The 22,411-nt window shown below is 30.1% G+C and overlaps 1 protein-coding gene across 2 annotated transcripts; it reads right to left on the reverse strand.

The window, feature by feature from the left end:
- Positions 1-598: 598 nt before the first annotated feature.
- On the reverse strand, positions 599-21,902 carry LOC100161690 (cadherin-related tumor suppressor). Of its 2 annotated transcripts, XM_008188391.3 has the most exons (12): positions 21,787-21,902; positions 21,488-21,712; positions 21,227-21,369; positions 20,931-21,102; positions 10,828-11,168; positions 4,402-4,608; positions 3,686-3,921; positions 3,111-3,269; positions 2,282-2,350; positions 1,977-2,045; positions 1,705-1,860; positions 599-1,570 (listed from the first exon to the last, which is right to left on the reverse strand). In XM_008188391.3, the coding sequence occupies exons 1-12, from the start codon at positions 21,791-21,793 to the stop codon at positions 1,480-1,482; spliced, it is 1,875 nt and encodes a 624-aa protein (XP_008186613.1). In that variant the 5' UTR covers positions 21,794-21,902; the 3' UTR covers positions 599-1,479. The 2 variants fall into 2 exon arrangements, with proteins under 2 accessions (XP_008186613.1, XP_029342412.1); XM_029486552.1 differs by lacking the exon at positions 2,282-2,350.
- Positions 21,903-22,411: the final 509 nt, after the last annotated feature.

Raw genomic sequence — 22,411 nt, forward strand, 5'->3', positions numbered from 1 at the left:
GTAAAATGATAAGTGTTCACATAAATGGTGAATGTTAGTTTTGCAGTGTACTTGTGTTAGACATTTAGTTAGTAGGTATACGAATTTAATACATTAAATGTAATAAATTTTATTGAAAATAAAAGGTTTCCAATCAAAAGTGATGCCTATGGTTTTTATATAATTGACTTACTGACTTATTTAAAATTATAAAAAAAAACAACTTACTAGGTATAGTAACAACGCGTCATTTCAAAATAAAGTTACACTTAAGGAACCTTTAACATATTTTGTTGATAGTCATTTTGTGAACACATATAATTGAGATCGATATAAAATTATTTATTATGTTTGACGCTTTATGCATAAGAATATATATTTGAATTAATTATGGTTCACATCACCATTAAAGTATAAAATAAAATATGAAAGTAAAAAAATATTTGTAGTATGATTATACTTGAAAATTTTAATGGTGGACGATATGAATAAAATATTATTGAGCTTACACAAAATCAATAAAGTTTTATTATATATAAAATAGTTTACTTACAGTATTATTATAGTTTTGAAAAAAAATAAGACATTTTTATAATGTTTAGTTTTACAACACGAAAGACTGTGCCATCGAGTCTCAGTTGAATGATAGGTACATTCCTTAAATGGATTATACAAAACAGTACAATACATCTAATAGATTTGACTAGCTTGTTCTCAAGTTTATCGTTTTGATAATAGGATTTTAATATAGATTAATTTCTGCTAACAATGCAAGTATAGCCGAGCACGTTTTGACCCTAAAGCAAGCCACGAGCAGCAGATTTTTTCATGGTAAATCGACATTTCAAAATTACACAACTAATCATAATTAAAAATTGATCTATGCACATGCACACACAACACTGAAACACACACACACACACATACATGTACATTAAATGATATTACCAGCGTTTGTGTATATGCCGGGCTATTATCTTAATTAAATTCCTCATCGGTATTATAAAATATGTGTTACAAGGTGATCGGTAAGCGCTTTTGAAATTGGCGAATCGTTGAATTTAATAACAGGTTCATATAATAGTAATATCATCGAAAAAAAATTACCACTCCTATTTGCAGAAAAGTGTAACGGTTTTTAACGCCATCGATATTATACGCTTATAGCTTAATAAAATTGAATGAGCTTCCGATTATATAATATAAATATAAAATATTGTATTGGGCAAGGACTAATCAATAATCAAGGTGACTCTTGAACGCCTAAGACATGTGCAAACATATTATAAAAGTATTGTAAGGTCTTGTAAACGTGTTTTAAACATAATATACAATTATCATATTAACAGAAGGTATTATATATATATATAGGAAATAGGTATTATAGGTGTATAGAAATATGTATGCGAAGTGTACTATCCGGATAAAAAACGTACACGTCGAACCGGAACCGATAACGAACGTCTATAGTGATTTTTTACCATGGCGGGCAGTCGATACTCAATAGTTAAAAGACAAGTCGTCCGTGGGCGAAAACGCCTCATCCATTTTTTCTAATTTTATCAGGTCGTCTTCGAAGGATACCTTAGAACTAAAAAAGAAAAGAAAACTATATAATATGTATTTCAAACGAATCGCGCAGTATATTGTTTTAAGTGTACGTTATCATTATTAATTATTATTATTATTATTATTATTATTATACAGGACTCCTTGAATATTTACTCAAGTTTAATTATCGAGGAATTATTATTCACGGCCAGGACGGCGGCGGTGCAGGTTCCTTTCGGTGGTATGGCCTCGTACAGGCTGTTCTCCACGATCACGGTGGCGTTGTCCGCGATTTTGGATCTACATGGAACCGCCTCGGAGTTGATATTTCTGCGAAACATAAAAAACACCACGCGCCGTTTGACAATAGAAAATCGGAATATTATATAATGCCGCTCTGATATATCGCGGCAATATTATGAATAAAAAAATTATTTTATAATCACCCCGGGAATCGCACTCTATTGGAAGTCAGGTTGGTTCTGTTGAAAGTAGTAATCCAGTTACTCTGACTCCTGCGAACGTTTGTTAAAAAAAAAAAAAAAAATAATAATAATAATAATAAATAAAAACTGGTTTAAACTGACGTACAATGATATAATATTACATGTATACGCAATATGCACACGGTACCTATATGTTATAATATTATTTATATATATTATAATAATATTATTACGTGGAGCAGACATGCGATAAATGGCCGAGTTACTATATTATGGCCTGTGCGTAGGTATAGGTAGGTACTCACATGTTTTCGATATCGTCTTTCAGCGGCGTCGTAGACGGACTCGAAATACACGACAAGTAACGTCCGTTCCTATGGCATATAAAATCTTAATATATTATTATGATGGTCCATAGACAGCGTTCGGTAATAAAATCAACAAAAGGCGGTTTAAATCGTTCTTATATATATATTTTTTTTTAACCCGATTCGTATACTATAATTTAAACGTAAGTATATTACCTACGCATAGTAATAATATGTCATATAATATTATGCAAAACTGGGCATTAAAGAATTAAAAAGTTAAAGATAATTTACGAAAGTTATTTTATTTTAACTTTGTAACTTAACTTTGTAACTTAACTAGTTACATCCGGGTTTCCATGAACTTAACTACCAACTTAACTCAATTGTATTTTAATTAATGTGAAATTAATTAATTCGATTTTCATTTTAAGAAATTAAGTTAAATTATTTTGTTTTGAATTATATTTAAATTTTAATTTTAATCGATTTCGTTTTCATGTCAACCGAATATTTTAGTAATGTTTGGTGTGAATTGATTTTTTTTTAGTGATGAAAAACTTTAATGAAGTAGAAGTACAAAAAATATATAGGTCTAGGTACTGTATAAAAAAACTATATTTTAAACATTGAATAGTTTTGAGTTGGTTAAAAATAAAGTAGGCTAGTGTTGTATACAAAAAAATTGCTTATTAACTTTTAACTTAACAAAAATGTAACCAACTTTAAATTTTTTCTTATTAATGTATATAAACCCAACTGAGTTGAAAAAATCATCAACTGGCCCAGCTTTAAATTATTATGTTAATATATCACGTGTGCTCACTTGACGTATCCAAAATATAACAGACCCACAGCTACCATTGAAAGCATCAAGAAAAACATCGCGGCATACACTAAGGACATCACGGTGCTCGTTTCACTATTGGCACTCATATTGAATAATTGAGTAATGCTCAAAATTTTGGCGTTCTGTCCTAAATTTCTGAAAAATAATATATGTGGTTAGGTTTAGGTATTATGCTTACCTATATAATAATATCATAATATTATTTAGGTCTACAAAAGTTAATTTCAAATAAAAAGTTTGATCAATTAATAAACTTATTTTTTAAAAGTAAGGTGCTAATATAACGTTCACCAGCCTCCGTATTTCAATACATCGTTTGTATACACCATAGAGTAAGTGCTCTAGTAGGTAGTATTATCAAAAGTTGTTCCGACGAGATATAAATATTAAATATCTTATTATTTCTATAATCATTTTAAATCGCAATTCGCAATATTAGATTTTTTAACGATCCTAAATCCGACTAACAATTTTTTTGAAAGGGGTGCTAATGGTAACGTACAATTGATTTTTTTTTTAAATTTTATGTCACATAAATTATTTCCACTGACCTTTCCAATTCCGACGCTGGCACCAATGAACCGTCTGTGTTGTTCACCCCGTACACGGTCAACATTCTCTCGGTGCGCCACTGTCCGTCCACGAACGTGTTGATCACGTCGTTGGTGAGTGACATGACTTTGACGCCCGATATTTCGGACAGCTGTGATTCAACGGCTGCGTGGTCTTCGGTGGTGCTGAAGTGGACGTTCACTCGGACGATGTCCGAGAACGTTAGGAACTTCACCTGAAATAATCCGATAAAATTCCTATTTTAAGATCGTTTCATAATATTTGATAATCATTATATGCACAACGACACGAAGTTATCCTTAAGTTCTCGCGTATTTCACGTTTTTATTTTTGTCCCCGACCCTTAAACCCTCCAAACGAAGCGACCAAAATACTACCATGTTTTTATGTATATTATACGATGTGATAAATATAAACCAATCCGGCAGCGATGGCGTGGCGAAGGGGGTAGTCGAGAGGTGGCTGTTTCTGAGTTTTCTTTTAAGTGGTAGTGGGCGAGTACAACCAATAGGTGATAATTTAGTATTAACTAGGTACACTAGGTAACTAGGTATAATAACAGTTTTATAGTAATAACTACAACAGGTAGTTACAGATATTACAGCGAATGCCTTTATTTTGATCTGCAGGGTGGGTAAAACATCAGTCTAGCCTCAGAAAAATGTCAAGTTCGCCACTGTATCCCGATGCTTACGGTAATTGCCAGCGTGGACTCCGTTCCGTCGGATTTGCCATCGTTGTCCTTGGCCACCACCACGAACGATTTGCTCACAGTGCTGTCGTCCACCAGACTCGTACAGTATATTGTTCCTGTCTCCGAGTTAATGATAAAGTCGTTAGCGTCGTTTCCTCTCAGCGAGTATTGTATTTTTCCGTGTTTTCCCGCGTCCTTGTCTGTCGCCTGAAACCAAAAATCGTCGAAATCTTTAAAAAAAAAAAATGTTTACACTATACTTGTCTTATAATAGATATTTTGTAATAATATATTTTATGTCATTCCATTCGTCATCGTCATTACACGTTCATATTGTATTATATTTTCATACCAAACGGCAAGACAACGATAAGTTTTATGATACTATAGGAACACTATAGTGTATATGTGTAAGCATTGTATTAGTGAATTTTTCACACCTTGTGCGTATTTTATATATTTCTTAACAACAGCAGACATATATTGTAAACATTCATTTTTACTTTACTTGTATATAATTTAAAGAAAGAATTATTTTCTTCTGAGTAATTTGAGAAGTTTTGATCAGCGAGACATGTTTACACAATTTGTATTCTCTGCAGATTATATTTGATAGAAAGTATGTACTATTTATAACGACCAAAAAATATATAATATGAGGAGTATAATGATTAAAAAACTTTTTGGACATTTTTGAACGGAATTCAATAAAAAAGTTTGACAAGAAAGAATAAACCTAGTTATATTATGAAATCTTGAAACCATTATTGGGTTTACAGTTTCCAAACAGAAAACACAAATAATTCTCGATATAGAACAAAACATATGAATGGAATGGTTAGCATTTTAATGTATAATACAATACAACTATGTACAATGTTATGAAATATTAACTCAATCACTAAAACCGAAGAAAACTAATTTTCATTAAAAAAAACTCTTTGTCAAGCCTTCACCATCGGAATGGAAAAAATCGCAAATAAGTAAAATAAATATTGGATTTTATTAAAACAAACCTATAAAGACTTGTAAAAATTATCATAAATATTCACATCAAGTATAATATAGTTAAAAAAGTTTTTACATCATGATATTTTTTTTTAGGCATTCAATAATAATTTAAATGATAATTCTATCTACATAATGTTCAAAAGTGAATTTTTGAGAATTATCTATTTGTCTACTATATACACTATAATTTAATGTTTAGAAATGTCGTTACATTTTAACCATTAACGAAACACTTTTAATTAAATTAATTAAATAATATAGGTATTTATATGTTTATATAATTCAATTTTTTTTCAGAACTTTATCCATTATCCTGGATTTAGAATATGTACTGCACTACTGCCGAAGCAAGTACAAGTATAAAGTGCAAGTATTTATCAAGCTACCTAATTAATTTGTTATAATATATTATATTTTCTTACGCAAGATCAAGTATATTCTAATTAATATTTTAATTTGGTACTACAAAACGCATTTAGGATTTATATTAGTATTATTGTTATATTCTAATAATTAATATAAAATAAAGATACAATTTAATAGTATTTTTTATTGGTATTTATCTTTTATACTTTATTGAAAATTACATGGATGAAATTATTAAAAGACGATCGAACGTCGAATATTATGCAAGGTATATCCACTAAATATCTGGTAAATGCTGGTATCCTGCAGTCAAATGATGGATATAATATATTGATATCATGGATTTTTTTTTTGTATAGATACCTAGCATAAAATAATAATTCTTCAATAATATGTTATTTCAATATAAATCTAATGACCGTGAATCGGGCAAGCCGATAAATATACGTTATATACACACGTAATATATATAATTACGCATACAATTTAATATACTGCACTGGTGGTAACCTCCTATTGTGTTAACTGTATAATGTGCAACACAATAGTTATAAGTACCAACAGATCAGTTTACGAACTGATTATAACGAAATGTAATATGTTATTGCGTGGGGTTTTCGGCAGTAAACCGTTAATTGAAATATTAAAGGTTTAACTATTTCAAAAATCGTAGGATTATATTACTAATAAAAATTATTAATATATTACATTAAATATGACATCTAAATTTATCTGTAGTATAGGTTAGACACAGAGACAGTGTAATTGAACTATATATGTAGGTGCCGTAAAATGATTACTCACAGTAGGAGGTATATTTTTTAACATTTTTTTTATACTTATAACCAATATTTGAATTTTAGAAAAGACTAAATAAAATAAAAGGTTTTTCTGCAAAATGTTACTACGGAAAATATAAGACATGGATGATGATATTCATAAAAATTAAACCATAAAAGTAAAAAATATATCATACATTTGTGTACAGTTACAACTTTAAGTTAATATTTCATTTTTTTTTTATTTTACTTCCAAGTTCTGAACACAAGAAACATACCCTTTTTAAGTACTTGTAGCTTTCTTGAATACAAACAAGACGAGTTGTATAATGAAGTAAAATATATGTAATTTTTTTCTGGTTTTTTGTTTTTTGTTATACGCAGCATTTTAGAAATGGAAACTTAAATCTTCTTGCGTTCCGCAGTATTTACTATGTTTTTAAAACATTAAGTCAACAATTGTAACAGTTGTGGCCTTGTGAGAGATATTATACTTACTCGATAGGTACTGTGAAAATCAATAAATGTGCGAATACTGAATAGGTAGGTAATGAAAAATAGCGTTCGTGATATTACGAATTCGTAGCAGCCTACACATTACGGTGTTCTACAATATAATTTACTGAAATATAATATGCGAATATTAAGATAGTATGTAACGCCATAAATCAATAAGTCGAGTAAATCAATCTCTGTGGCAGCTATAAATATTTGTAATTTAATGTTAAAAATAATATTGAATTAGCAATGAAACGAACCGACCGCTATAATGGAATGAGTTGATAATACGATAAAACCTACCTATTGATTATAACAACTTTCAAAAAATTATTTCGTTATTCGTTTTCATTATAGAATATAAATCGGTGTTGTTATTAGCCGTACGATATTGGAATTTTGAGAAAATGTTAAATATTTCAATTGCTTTTTACACGAAAGAATAATTCGGCGTGTTTACGAAAGTAAGTACCTAGTATATTGTATTGTTTCAGTATTCAGATATAATATTATATTGTGACTATTTTAACGTAAGACATCCGTCATCTCCATTAACCCGAAACTCAAAACCATTAAACATTTTAAGTCCTTAAAAAATAGTATTTTACAATTTTTTATCGTGAAAATTTAACAAGTTATATCAGTCATTTTTTTTCTTGTTAAACATCGACATGAATTTTTAATTTCATATTATACAGTAGCATTTTTTCCCCAAGTTTTTCGATACACAAACTTCAAATTTTGAACAACAAGTTATTCAGTACATACTATTATAAGTATTTTCAAATAAGTTCAAATGAGTCGTGGAGTGCCAAAACAAATCACACTTTAAATAATATATAATATAATAGGTATAGGGTTTCCTAAATGCTGTGAGACAAAAATGTCCAGAATTGCATAAGAGCTGACATTATCACTACCATTCTTGTCACACGGAATTTGGAAGATCCTGTACATTATTATACATATACTTAGGTAAAACGTAAAAAAGAAATCAATATTAGTGTTTACGATTGTCTTGCCGCCCATGTTCAAACATTTGTCTGAACGCGGAGTAGGTAGTAAATAACACTAAACTATAGAGTAGTAATATAATATATCGGTCGTAATAATATTATCATTACAATATGGATACATGGGTGCAATCTATAAAACACACATTATAAATGTGTGCGGTCGTACGACTACCTATAGTCTATACATATTATAATATTATAGGTTCGGTGTTAATTTATTGTTGTATAATATCTATATAATACGTGTCGTGTATAAGTCAATAAAGCACACTGTTTGTCACTGTCAAAGGTCAAAAAGAAGAGGCAGACACTGATAAATGTGTACATTGCCGCGGACAATAATAATAATAATATGTAATAATATAAATAATAACACAATATATTATTATATATAGGTGCATGGGAGACAATGGCTGCAACAACAATTATTAAATTGCGTGTTTACACACACATCATACATAATATTATATTGTAATATAATATATACGTGTATATTATTATTATACGTTCGTGCAGCAATACCTGCAGCATATCTATATATAGTTTTCCTGTATAGTATATAATATATATTAGGTACATATAATAATATATTAAAGGTACCTCCACTGCTGCTGAATGCAGCGAAGGCAGCTTAAGCGACACGACTTTCTTCTCGTCGTCGGTCGATTAATCACGGTTCGACGAAAACAAAATAGTAGGTAATAACAATAATAAACGGACTAGACGCCGAAACGCGATTGCAAAAATGAAAAATTTTAAAATCGCGTCCGCCGCGGGTGATAGATACTGCTCTGCTCTGGGCTCTCGATAATAATAATAATAATAATAATAATAAAATAATGATATTTTGATGTATACCTATAATAACTATATTCCTACGATACATGCGTTATAATAATGTTAATATATTATTTTATACGGTGCCGAGCAGTAGCGGACTTGTGCAGTTGAGAGTATGCATATCATAGCTGCTGCAGCTGGTAGGTACCTAGGTACCTACACTCATATAGCTGTTCGGACGTTATATTTTGTGGTTATGCGCGTGACCGTTTATAACTAATCATTTTGACTGCCACCGCCGCTGAGGCGATATTTTTTCATAATAACAGTGGGTATAGGTACACGACGAGGTATCTATAGTATGCGATTTTATAATAATATATAACTCGACCTGAACCTGCATGTTTCGGCCATGTAATAATCGCACCGCCGTCGTCGTCATCGACGCAGTTGTCTATTTAAGGCGTCCATTTCGCCTTGAATGTCTGCGTGCCTACCTATATACTATTATAAACTAGATCGACTCAAACACCACACCACGTCAGACACATTTTACGTTCTAATATACGACGTTATCTTATATACATAATATAATATATATATTTAGTACAGCGACGTTTCCGATGTCCGGTCACAGTAAATTTATGTCGTGCTCGACCTAGACCCCGCGCGCAATTTTAAACCACAACCGCGTCAATGTAGCAGGTATAGGTACGGTAATAATAATAATAGTATCGATCGACCTCGTACGTTTTTCGCGGATGATATATGCACATTTAAATATAGCGATACGAACGTGTGTAATAATTAATAACACATTCTATAGGTACATTACAGTATTTAGTTCTCCAAAATTGTCGACCACGATTTATCTAAAGCGTCGATAGTGTTTATTATCGTTATATTAATAATATACCTACCAAACTATACCTTACATTAATAATAATTCCTATGTAATGTTTAGTGCACCTATATTATATAGTAGGTCCTACTCGATAAAACGTTTTACTTTCACACGTATTGTTGATGCGAAAACTTGATACGTACACACTAGCACGAGTATTAATCCTTATATACTATTACTCAATACTACCAAGATGTAGTTTTATCTGATTGGGTGACACTCCTTTTAAAAAAAAAAAATACTTGACAGGACTATAAACTCAAAATTGTTTTGACCGTTGAAAAGTACCAGACGTCCAGACTCATTAGGTGTTTTAAAATATAATATATACCGGTATATATTATATTTTACGGCCGTAACGTGAATTGTTCGATAGCTTGGGGTAACTCGGTGTACCTAACTGTTATATACACGAATACAAGCAGACATAGAGACAATGATTTTCCCATATAAATTGAATGACGGACATATATAGTGATTGTCTCGACGATAATCGTTGAATAGAGAGATGCATACTGATAACCAGGTATATAACTTCCAGTTGATTCGATAATTTCTATTGACCATTCAGTCACCTGTGGTTATATAACACCGACTGTCTTGTTATTATTTCAATGGACTTTAATGTATAAACGAAAAAAACTATGATAAAAGTAGTGCCAGAAGTACGTGGTGAAATCTGTGTTATAATACTTATATAAATTATAATAAACTAACAATATAGGCATATAGCATAATATACAGGACATGGGTCTTTCTATACTATTTGTAAGCATGATTTATGTATGTAGAGTATACACATCACATCATACAATAATATTTAGTTTGTTGGGGTCACTGGAAATCATTTGGTGCCAGTCAATTATTCATATTATAACCGTATTTTATCGAACGAATTCGTCTTGAACAATAATATTGTACACTGCGTCTGCGACACGAGTTGTTCACTTGAACTATTTGTTTTGCTTTCGATCGATGTAGACAAAACAATTACGACAACTATAATAATTATTTAGTACTTAATGCATAAAATATACTACCAATCGGCGATCGGCCGTCAATAATTATTTACCTTGACCTGCAGGAGGTGTTTGGGAATAATGTTGTTGGCTACGTCCTGCACGGGATACCCAACGACTATATGCTTGTCGGCGAACGTCGGCACGTTGTCGTTGGTGTCCACGATGACCAATTGCACCAACGTGGTAGTCGGGTCGTAGATGATTTGGTCCACATCGGACAAGTGCAGAGGCTGGGTTGCTGGTGGATCATCCAACGGAGGACAATGGATCTTTATCTTCAGGTACACGGACGGTTCTTCCATGTCTTCAAATGAGTATGCCTCCCGGTCGATGGGACTTTTCACGTGAACAGCACCCGTCTTCTTATCGATGGAGAAGAAGTCCGCTCCCACTGTGTGAAACAATGTTTTGTTACTAAGATAGATCATAATATTATGTTATATTACTATAATTTCATTTATTACTACGCGGAGAAGATTTTTTTAATACAAGTCGATTGGTGAAGTCAGGTGGTTTTAGTCAACTTTTGTGTTGAAAAAAAATTTTTAATGATTTTGTATAATCAAATTTAAAAAATAATAATTTGTATAAGCGTCTAGCAGGCACTTCTATTAATTTATTGTCAGAAAAGACTACAACACGGGGTTGCTTTTGAGTTTTTTTTATAACAACACTCATATTTTAAATTATGATATTATTGTTTATATTATAATGATATGATTCTAATATCTGGGATTTATTCTTGAGTTATATATTTTATAAATTATAAGTATAATTGAATTACACTAATTATTATGTTATAATAACATATAACAGTAAGTGTAAGACTGTAAATTATGAAACAACGATTATTTCTATAACTGTTTTTTTAATCAACCGTACTCGCGATTTGATTGTAGAAAAATGTATAAGTGTTTAATATTTATAGCAGTTAAAAATAAACATTCAACGATTTCTTTCCACAGTCGTAAATATCACTGATATGCTGATGTGATGACGATAGCTGACAAAATAATTTAACTTTTAACTGCATATTTTTATTTTCAGTTCAAAAAAGTATTAACGCATGCATAATATGATATTTTTTTATTGTTTTTAGAAATATATAGGTAAAGCTTCATACTAATTGTTTTTATTCTACTTATTAACCACTTGATTTATATATAGTACATTTTCAATTCATTAAGAAAAAAATTCTCTATGAAAAACTTAAATTATTAGTAAAAAAGAAATCATTAGTGTAAATCAATAAGAATATGAGAAACATTTTTGTAATAATGTAATATAAATATATAATACATTGTAAATCGATAGTATAATTAGGTACCTAAGACATAAATTATACCAAACTGTTTTCATTAATCGTTGGAAGAAAATCAGTATGGGCTATACATAATATTATAATAATATGTATCTATATTGGTAGATGATTCATAGGTATATAATGAGTGATCCATTTAACGTAAGACACATAATTTAAGTCACTTAAGACACGTTTCTGAAAATATTTCTTTTAAATCATTTTAAGTCGTTCTACATACTATACTATCAACATTTTTGGAAAAAAATAAATTTTTTTATCATTATCAGTTTTTTAAGTTATTACTTTTTTGAACGACAACATACATTTTTAATTTCATATTCCTAAGCAGAATATTAATCACATTTTTGTCAAGTATTTTTCCATAGTACTTAAAATATATAAGTACCTACATATTTGAAGTTGAGATCAACATGCAAGTAGTGGATCAACATTTTATGGGGTATCCAATATATTACTTAACTCCACTCATCATAACTTAAAATACTTGTAACTCATAATATACTGTTTGTCCTAAATTGATAATAATCCAAAATAGAAAAGAAAATATTTTTTAACGACTTAAAATGATGAAGAAAAAATATTTTAAAACTGTAATAGCTTTTGAAATAAGGAGAGTCTTACGTTAAATGGATCACCTAGTATAGGGTAATACAATGAGAAAATACGTTTAAATAAATCATAAACATTTCATACAAAAATGTTTTAACAACACTAGTCGTAAATATAAAATATAATCATATTTAGGGCGGGAACTGTTATTTTAAAATAGGTTTGGGAAAATTCTTTCGACTGGCGTCATAACATGTAATAACGTTGCGTAGAATTTATCGAAAAAATGTTAACGATAAAACTGCAATTAATGTATCTTAAAAGTTAAAACGCTTATAGTAACTATAGTGTTTACTGTTTAAAAGTCCGAAAGTAGACCAAACGCCTTTTCATGCGTGAAAATGTAATATATGGTACGTGTTGCTCGCTAGCTCTGAATTGATGGTTTTGACCATTCGGACTACGTTTTAGTTATCAACACCATTTTCCAAACACTATCTCGTAAAAACGCGTACGCGTGTTAACTTTTGCCATTTCTTCGAATCGATGAACTTACACATTTGAAAAATCAACACAATATCATGCAGTTACTTAAAAATGTAGCTCTTTGATTAGTTTGATTTACAATTTGTCCAGTTTAATTTGGACAAGACGGGGAGAGGGTGGCTAGTATAAGTGATGGCACCCTCGAATTAATTTTGGACATATTTTCTTCGAACGGATCAACTTACAAACTATTCTCATTTTCAACTTGCGATTACTTACAAATTGAGCTTTTCACCTATTACACAATTAGTCCCGTTTAATTTGGACATGTCGGGGTGGGCCAACTTCACACGCGTTACATCGCGTCACCGCGTCGGTCGTCGGTACACCTCTTTATACCCACTGATTAAAACAGTGCTACGAGCGACGTTCATCTTATTTGATATCCCGGCTCGGGGATAATTAAAACGTTTGTTGCCGAACCACGCGTATTAATGTTGTGTGCACACACACACACGCACTCGTATAGGTAAATGAAATAAAAATGTGTTACGCAAATCTGAGAGATAGAAAAGACATTATCATATTACAGCGGTCGTATTTATATGTTGTATACCTATATATAATAATATGACGTGTGTACGGCGCGCACTGCACATTTACGTCGGAACTAGTTTGTTCGGACAACTACGCAGCTATATAGACAGTGTATAGTTTTGCGGTCGGTATGAGAAAACGCGGTTGGGACTTAATGAACTGTTGTACGTCATAATATAAAATATTATAATAACAGTACAATCAATGCAATACTATGTAATATTATTGTTTTTATTATTATATGCAGGATACGTTACGGTGCAGGTGTACGGTACCTCATTACCTCTACCCAGTCATCGTGGTAAACTATTAACTATCGAAACTCAAAACCGTGAATAATACGTGTAATATAATATTCACTCGTAAACGAATTCTCATCTAACGGTATTTTTAATTTGTTGTAATTCAAAAACAAATGACCGTAAATACTTGACATTTTCACCAAATGTTTATATTATTATTTTCTATACATGAAAACATTTTGACTAGTTTTGAGCTATAAATTAGAGAAATTTGCAATTTAAATTTTTTTATTTTTTTTTTTATAGGTAAATGTCATTAAAAAAATATTTTTATCAAAATTCTCGGAAACTGAATACAAGATTTTTCATAAGTTTTTATAATATCAGTTAAAAAATATTAAATATGCATGAAAACAATTTTTTTTTATAAGCATTTAAAGTTCAAATTTTATCAATATTCATTAAAATCGCACATGTTTGAGGTTGGCCCCTACACTTCAACCAAAAAACTTTCAAAATGTTTGTAATCTATTTTTTTTTAATTTGTAACTAACTGTATAGCCAACTTTTTATAATTTATGATTCCATCGTTTAGAAGTTAAAATTGGTTTCTCAATAAGGGGCCAACTTCACGCAAGCCGCCTTCACATTAACCAAATCGATCCATTGAACTGGAATTCAGCTTATGAACTCAATATTGTTGGTCGGTGTCTTTATCATGGTGGTCGTTTACATAGTGTCTTACACATTTATCTACAAACAAACGGATTGCGTTCGACGTTTGGACCGAATCGTCTTTGGACAAAAAAAACACAACACTGGCCCCTGCGGCCGCCGTCGTTAATTTCAACCAATCTGCTATCTCAACGACGATTCCAATAATTTTCACTCGACCAAGTTGTTGGGAGATTGGACTTCTGTTTGCAGCTTAGTGTTGTGTATATCTAAAGATTATGAGTTGTCTAATATTGTATAGAGGTATCGCATGTAGAGGTACCGTTTTAGGATTGTCGTTAAGATACCAGAACGATTGAAACCAAAGACTGCAGGGGCTAATGTCATTTCTGTCGTTCGTCCCGGGTTCTTTAATTTCATCCGAACGTCAAACGAAATCCAATTGTTTGTAGATAAAAGCGTATAAACCTGTGTAAACGACCAACACTAGAAAGACTCCGACCAGATATATCAAGTTCATAAGATTCCTTCCATAAACCTTCTCTTCGATTTCTATTTTCACATAAAGCCAACTTTAAAGAATACAAGAATTTAAGTGATTCATTTGTAGGTATTATCTAAATGTTACAAGGTATCTTCCAAATAGGTGTAATTTGTCTCTGTGAATCAAATTATTAGTTAAAATAGTTATTATTCTGGGTTATACGCAATCAAACAATAGCTTTGTTCCTCCTTATTACGATACTGCAAGTTTAGTAGGAACGTTTATGTGATTGAACTTCTTTTATTATCAATAACTCAATCATAATTGACTTATGTTGACATTTTTTTTATAACTTTCAAGAAATGTTGTTGTTTTTGGCAGAAGCAAAGAAAAAAATAAGTACTGTAACGGTGCACACAAGTACTGACAATCGTTGATAGAAAAATGAGGTAACTCGTCGTAGAAAATAACAATGATAAATAATATACCGAAAATTTACTCGTCGTTTTCCTTTGGAAATGCAACCTAAGGGTGTCTTGACCTGCTCCTTGACTAACATGTTAATACAATTCAATCATCGGAGTGACGCCAGTTGGTGATTTCTCTACCCAAGTCCCCATGTCTTGTAAATCTAATATCGTATCATCACTTATGCTTATTATACTAAAATTGTATAGATTGTATAAATCAAACAAAAAAAAAAATTGTTTGTTGAATAATTTATCAAATAATATAATATAAGTGTTTACTATAATGTAGAAATATATTCCATGTCCAGAAAATACGATTTAAATTAATATTTTAGATTTTCAGCGGAGCGAAAGAATGTATTGGTTTTACAATGATGTGTGTGTATTTTATTTTTTCTATCTGCCAGCAACATTTTGGATAGTAAGCATGCTTCGATTTTTTAGATCAGTATCTTTTCTAATAGAAAAGTGAACCTAGCAGGTACTTTTAGAAAACAGTAGTTTTAGAAAGCGTTGAGAAAAAACTACCAACAAATTACCAAAAACCGCTAAAAACGTTATTTTAATTTCTAACGCTTTGTTTATCACCATAGCAATGAACAAAAAATAATAATATTATAAGGACCACGCTAACCACTCAGAATCATTTTTCGTATACAATGGTTGTATTCAAGTAGAACACATCTATTACAACTACTGTACAGAAGAGCGGTACCCACTTGTCCACCTTTTTATAATTCCAAATAATATGATTTAACTAGATATTTTTCTTAGTCCAAGTAATTAATTAGAACTCTAACTGGCGTTGGAAGATGCTTTCACTAGCTCTGATATATCATGATTTTTATCTTGTGGCCATGTCATGAATTGATGATCAATATAGTAAAGCACTTAATAAGTTTTGATTGTATTATGTTTATGCGTGAAGAGTATAAATAATCATATTAATATTATTGAAAATGATAGCATAAGTGTATAGTATTATAGTATTATTATACTATATTATGAAAACTTATAAAGAATTTGAAATGTGAAAATGAGCCAGAGATTCAATACAAAATAAGTGCATAACTGTATATTTAGTTAATTTTTATAGAATTGATGTTCGAGCTCTAGTAATAATATTCAATCAAATTCACGTATTTTTAAATTAACAATTTACGAGAAATGGGTGTTTTTCAACAGCAAGCAGTGTAATATAGTTCGATATGTTATATAATATTGTGTTTTACGGTAATATGTTATTATTTTTCCAATCGGCGAGAATCGGTTTTGAGATAAATTGAGTCAAATACTAAACCGGAACAAAAATATCATTATGCAAATACTATATTGAAGGTACCTACTCGGTAATTATTGTTCAGTGTATGATATTTATAATGCATGTTATTACATATTATATTATAGTAGCGCGTATATAAGTGTATTGCATAAACAGCGGTGCTCGTGTATATATATTATAGACGTATGAAAACAAGACGTATACGAATGTGATATGCGCCAATTTTTTTTCTCTCTAACCGCTCGAGGCAGCCTAAATAGACAAATATTATTAAACTAGACATATATCCGGATGTAGCTCGACGTCGACGTCGCCGTCGCCGCCTCGAGTTGTTATACACGCGCGTAATAATATAATAATATTATTATACTACTTTTACTCGTCATTTCCGACTCAGTGACACGGGCGTATAATATTATTATTATCACGAGCTTTGGGAGAAAAGCGACGGAATCGAATCGGCTCCCTCCATCCCCTCCCCGAGATCCACCCCGCTCAAGGTATATTAAAAGTATAATATTATGCAGAGATATAATTCGTTTCGTGCCTGCGATTTCGAACAATTATATATTACTATTATATCACTATATACGTATTTCGTATTTGTCGTAGTCCGTAGAGGACGCAACGAACGCGTCTTCTGTTGTACGAATCTGTCAACTAAATAAATAATTATTGTATAGGTACAGTATAGTTTTATATTTTTGTACGATGATACAAAAAATATGTATAATTCAATCTTTTCAGTACATATTGTGCGCGATGCAGCTTTTTCGAATACGAAAAATGATTTAAGATCTAGGTTGATCATCATCAGCTATCCGAACTACCTAATAAAAATCTGCAGTTGCACGCACTAACGTCTTTAAATAAAATAAAATGGTATTTATCGTGCATTTAATAACAATAAAATTGAATTATAATATTCCTATGGTTCTAGTTTTATTGTAATATAAAGTGCTATTTGTACAGTTCTAAACTTTTGTCATTTTAGTATATACGCTATATACTGTATAAAGTGTATAAAATAGTAGAAATGCAGTAGAATTCTATATTATAAACAAGGGTGAAAGGGTTCTTATGAGATTCTAATATTCTATCAATATAATAATATTATAAACAAACAGTAATGACAACTGCAATTAAATGCTGTAATAATGCTGTTTCGACTGGATACGACTATAATATAACGAGACTTTGTTAATACGCACACATAAAAATTGTATTATTTAGGTTTCGATGTCGGCGTCGGTCACTATTATTATAAGTAAGTCTTAACATGCATTATAACACTATACTGTATACCTATTATATTATATTATACCAGTATTATTCAGTAATGTACATTATACATTTGTTTCGGTTTTGATTATTATAATATTTTATAAGCGTTATACTTATGTTAATAGTATCGTTTTAAAAAGTGTCATACTAAAATTAGTTGTGCATAGTAATTTGAGAAAAAAATGTTTTCAATATAACATGTCCTTGGCGAAACATGGTGATAGCAACTTCAAAGAGTATACTATTCAACTTCATCAATATTTTTAAGTTAAAGTTAAAAATATTGCTAAATAGTGTGAGCAAAAAATTTGATTTGTAACGTGATGAGTAAATTTTTAAAGTTGGGTTTTGAACATTTTTTGTGTTTACCTATATTTGATTTGTACCTACTGAGTTGTAAAAGCTCATTTCTTAAAAAATCGATTAAATATAATTACATTTGTCTCGATGTTTATTTTTAAATAAGTTCAAACAATAAATACTTTAATCTTTAAAAAAAAAAAAAACAACAAACAACGCAATCATCAGCAATACCAGTATTTATGCGTTCATCGCTTATAACTAGATAAAACAAATAAATACAGTGGGTAATAATATAAGGTATAATATTAATAGTCACAATATGAAATTGATGATACACGCATTTTATTTCAAGAATATTTTACTTTAAAAAAAAAACAGTATTGGTACCTACCTACGGCTATGCTTACTAATTAATGGAAATTGCATTTGTCTTTAATTCATATTATAATATAGGTTTATTATACAATATGCATTATTTAATTTCAGCGATGAACAACATCTTTATCGCGGTTATTATCGAATTACAATAATTATTCCAAATACATACTTGATATACTAAGTATTATAATATGCATAATATCACGTGTTATAAACTTATAACAACAATAATTGAATTAAATAAATTATATAAATACATTTTATTCTTATGCACTTCATTTCAGATATATATTTTACTTTATTGATCGCAATATTTATAGATAATAAATCAATTGGTACTTTGTAATAGGTACGAACAAATTTAAATTGTTTCGAATCAATAATAAAAAATAAAAATTATCATTAGGTACCTATTATAATATTTTATATTAATTATAAGTATTATTTATGATATCTTTAATGATATAACAATATTACCTATTATCTAATATAAATTATAATACTGAGCTTAGTATTGGTATTCGAAACTTTCATCGATACGAGCTTGGACATAAGGTGTTTAAAACACACGGAACATCCGCCAACGAAATCTAACCTAATAGTAATATTATAGCTCTTGACAATTAATAATAATTCGTCTATAATATGTTTCTGAAAAATGAACTTAATAACAACGTTTTTGACGTCATTCTGCAAACTCGTAAATTGTAATATCACACTAATATAATATCGTAACGGTAAAAATTACAATTTTTTTGTGAATAATCAGTTTTTTTTTTGGCTCGTACCTTGCTATGTCGACATTTACACTGGAAAACATCTAAATAATACTTGGACTCTTTTACGTATATCCCATCGCGTCAATATTACGCCTGAAAATATATTAAAATAGCAGAATACCAACTATTGTTTGCAGTAAGTTGCTTCTACACAGCCGTTGGCACACTTAAACCGTGTACAATATAATATTATATTAGACGCGTTCATGCGCAAGTCGACACGTGGCGATGTTGCAATACCTACTAGAGAATTATGTATGTATAGCTTTTTAATTATTATGTTTTAATATTTGATACGCGCGTAGAAAAATAATTAGAATATCGTATGTCTGTAATTTTATGTTATACTAGCTCCTACATATTATCGATAATAATCGACATGATATTATAATATTCGATCGTAATCGGGCATGTTTAATGGATAATAATATTAATTTTGCAATTTACGATCAGTATCGCTATAATATGGCAGTACCTATATTGTATGTCAAAATAAAAACTTGGCATTTATTGAGAACCAACACAGTTTGTGCGGTGATTAAAAATAAATGATACCTACTTTATCTGTTAATCCATATAATATAATTCAAATACGTTTTAAAGGAGGGACATCAGGAATGCTGATAGCTGATATCAATTTATTACCTACTAAAGCTGTAGAATATTTACTGGTCTTAAGTCACAACTAATAGTCTATATAAATCGACTTCAGCAACGTATTTCCTCGTCGTGTCGATGATTTTATCTTGTATATTATAAATTAAATATTTAAACGCAAGTAGGTATTTATTATATTATTAATACGATTGTAACACTACGGAATTATACGTAAATAATTAACTATAATGATGTTGCGGGAGCCTTATTTTAGTGCTTGTATTCAAGACCATTTCTATGAGCAGTGTTCTAAAATATAACACGATAGTGACCGTATATACATAAAACATTGACCAGGTAGGTAAATCGTTATATGCAATATAAATCTAGATTTTCCGACTAATTTTTGTATGGAATTTATTTTGGCTAAGTTGTCATTTATTGTTACCGTTTTAAACTAAAGGAATCAGAATTATAAGTGGAGCTACATTACATATTATTATATTATAATAATATTGCAGTTTGCAAAATTACGATTTTCACCCTGAATTTATTGAATGGTTTAATAAAAGTCCAAAAGGTGTTGTGTGTATAGGTACCTAATGATATCTACTATTACTATTACTATCTATAATTCATTTTATCGTGATAGTTTCTGCTGGCTGAATTAGAAATTAATAATATAGTACTATTATGTACTTACCGCCAAATGGATATTGATGTGATATCGAAAATCTACATTGACCGCTCGATTCGGTGCCCGGAACAGCAGTTATTAGGTTAGTCTCTTCGGTTATATAGTGTTTACTGAATGCTCTGATGAATTTAGACGTATACGAATTACACGCCGCTATATTGTCGATAAACATGTAGACCTGTAAAGTAAACATAACAGTTCATAATAGTGAACAAATTAAAATATTTTTTGTAAAACCATCAGTTAAAAACGTATAAAAAATATTTAAATACATGATTATTATAATATAATGTGTATATTACCTTTGACCTGTCTTTTAAAACAGTCGTAGAATTAGGACCATAGTCGACTGCTACAATGTCCAAACTGTAGTACCCTTCGTCGATATTTCCCAAGACCTCCAATTCACCGTCATCAGTTACCCTCAATTTCGTTAGAAGTTGTTCTAAATTGAATATAACATAATATTAAGTACCTACGCGTGTGCACTTTTGTAAATGATAAGCATATACAACGTAACTGCCGTAACTAGTGTTAATAATTGTGACAATATATTTTAATACCAGGTACGTATTCCAAAGTGTAATTTCCCTTGAAAGAGTATTCGTTTTTTGAAAAATGTTTATCGTTGTCCGGTTGTTTTTCAAATTCCAAACTATCCGAATTATTCGTATTTTTTTCTTTTGCTTTGTGTGTGGTTTGTATGGTCTTAAATTTGAATACTTTGCCTATGTGGCCATAAGACAGCTTTAAGGAATAACTTGGTTCTTCAAACGCAAGTACGGTGTCTATAGCAATAGATTTAAAATTACATAAAATGCCTGTTTTGAAAACTTTATATAAAAATCATAATATTATGTACCTGGCATGGGTAGAAATTGAACAATTTTGATGAGTACAGTTGTAGAACCACCGATCGTAGTCAAGTCATTATCATTTCTAATCGCCTAGAATGTAAATAGTTTATTAATTATTAAATTTAATTTAATAAAAATATTATAAGCTTTGAATAAATATTAAATTAAAAAAAAAAACTCAATGGACATATTAAAATGTTACTTAAGTGTCATAAATATTTTTTGAACCCTTTAATTTCCCTGTTAGGAGTGTTCTCATAAAATATAAGAATGGTTAATGATTTTATGAACATCATGAAAACTCAAAACATGACGTATTAGTTTGTGTAATTTCTGTGATTGGTTTTGACTAAAAATGTGTTAAATTGTTTTCTCTTAACCACAATTTTACTATTAAATATAGTTTGTTAAAGATAAGTATAATATAACATTTTACGCACGTCAAATTAAATATTATTATATAATTATAATGCAATATTCTTAACAACACTTCTCTAAACATTATTGTTTTATGAGTCCACTTACATAAATATTTAACCACGCACGATATTATTTTGGCTAAAGTGCACTTTACCACCCCATGCATATTTTTCGATTTTTTTTTTTTGGAACTTATATAACTCATCGAGT

This window comes from Acyrthosiphon pisum, chromosome A1, assembly GCF_005508785.2.
Source record: "Acyrthosiphon pisum isolate AL4f chromosome A1, pea_aphid_22Mar2018_4r6ur, whole genome shotgun sequence".
Classification (NCBI taxonomy): Eukaryota; Metazoa; Arthropoda; class Insecta; order Hemiptera; family Aphididae; genus Acyrthosiphon; species Acyrthosiphon pisum.